This window comes from Octopus bimaculoides, chromosome 13 (genome assembly GCF_001194135.2).
Source record: "Octopus bimaculoides isolate UCB-OBI-ISO-001 chromosome 13, ASM119413v2, whole genome shotgun sequence".
Taxonomy (NCBI): domain Eukaryota; kingdom Metazoa; phylum Mollusca; class Cephalopoda; order Octopoda; family Octopodidae; genus Octopus; species Octopus bimaculoides.
This window is the reverse complement of record NC_068993.1, coordinates 46604638-46606296: the sequence shown is the minus strand read 5'-3', so window position 1 is coordinate 46606296 and position 1659 is coordinate 46604638. Positions and strand designations below refer to the sequence as shown.

The window sequence follows — 1659 nt, the reverse complement described above, 5'->3', positions numbered from 1 at the left end:
TGCAGCGTACTGAGGCTGTTTCTTTTGCGTAATGAAAGAAGGCCTTTGGGTTTGACTTAATGTTTTTTATAACCCAGGCTTCTTTGTCTGCTCTCTCCTTCACATAGGATTGTTGCAGCCTTTTTTCGATCTCCATCAGTGTCGTTTTTAGGCGGGACCTTTGGCCATTCTTGGGATGCTGGTTGAGTCGATTTGCAACTTTTGTCCGTCGTCTCATAAGGATCTTCCTCTCCCTTGGAATCTTGTTCCTATTTGTTTTGGCCTTGTGCTCTGGGACATATTTCTGGCTTATGGCTTGCACAGTAGACATGAAACATTCTAGTTTCATGTCAATGTCTGGTGTGGAGAGACATTACAGGGACATAAATACGCCAGCATCGGTTGTCAAGCGATGTTGGGGAACACAAACACACACACACACACATATATATATGCATATATACGACGGGCTTCTTTCAATTTCCGTCTACCAAATCCACTCACAAGGCTTTGGTCGGCTCGACGCCAATCGTTGAAAAGAATTTCTTTAACAAATAATTCTCACGTACTCTCTGCTCGATAATGTTAATTATTCAGACACTGCGCGTCACTCTGCCAGTCATGGAGACATTTTATCTCGATACTTTTATTAAGATATGCAATTCATGGGAAAGACTACAACGTGGTGCTAAATTAAACCAGTTTTGAAACACGAAAAAAGATAAAACACAATTCAAAAGACTTGATAATCAATGTGAATTATCGAAAGCAGAGAAACTATTATGGGAATAATTTTTACATACATCAAAAGAAAAATACGAAGGGAAATCAGAAAATAAAGCGATTTTATTTGCATTATCCGTTGATTTACCCACGTGTATACGTGAATGTAATAATTAATGCAGAAAAGTTGTATTAGTTTCTGACTCACGTTAGTATATTTAGTAAGTCCCTGTTCAAATGATTGCAAGTAGAAATAGAGCAAAATAATAATTTAAAACTGGAACTTTATATTGTTAACGTTTTGCTCCATAATTGCACAACACTTAAGGTTTTGCGATTATAAAGGATTAAAAAAAATAATTAACTACATCAATTAATTATTTATAAGTGTATTATAGAAAAAATAAAATTATATATAGTCTTACCAACAAATATATATTGATGCAAAACTCTGTTCATTTTCGATGATTTTAGTTTGAGGAAAAAGAAAACAGCTTTGGTTGTGGATAGCAAAGATTGTATACTGTTGTGAAGATAAAGAGATTATATATGGGAAGTAACTGTGAACAGCATTGAGTTAAATTTATACCTTTACCTGTTCTCTGCTGTTCAAAACCTGATTGGTTGTCTTGAGGATGTATTCTATTTTTATATACAGGTTTACTGATTTTGCACCAATAAACAGACACATCTTTACAGACTTGCACACAATGACTCATTTGCACAACACACTTAGAAACCTGTATTTTGACAATGCACAAAATGAGAGATGCAGCGCACATACATACATACATACATACATACATACATACATACATACATATATACGTATGTGATATTACTTACATGTTATATAATTAATACATGAACACCAGACGACGCACTATATAATCAATATATATGTACACTTTACTCTTTTACTTGTTTCAGTCATTTGACCGTGGCCATGCTGGAGCA

General features: G+C 34.7%; 1 protein-coding gene across 1 annotated transcript in view; it reads right to left on the bottom strand.

Annotated features, from left to right (window-relative positions):
- LOC106869700 (uncharacterized) overlaps positions 1-1282 on the bottom strand; it is a 29881-nt gene extending 28599 nt beyond the window's left edge. Inside the window, exon 1 of the mRNA XM_014915541.2 lies at positions 1128-1282. Coding sequence (XP_014771027.1) covers positions 1128-1161 — 34 coding nt within the window. The 5' untranslated portion in view covers positions 1162-1282. The remainder of the gene's footprint in view (positions 1-1127) is intronic.
- Between the last annotated feature and the right edge of the window lie 377 nt (positions 1283-1659).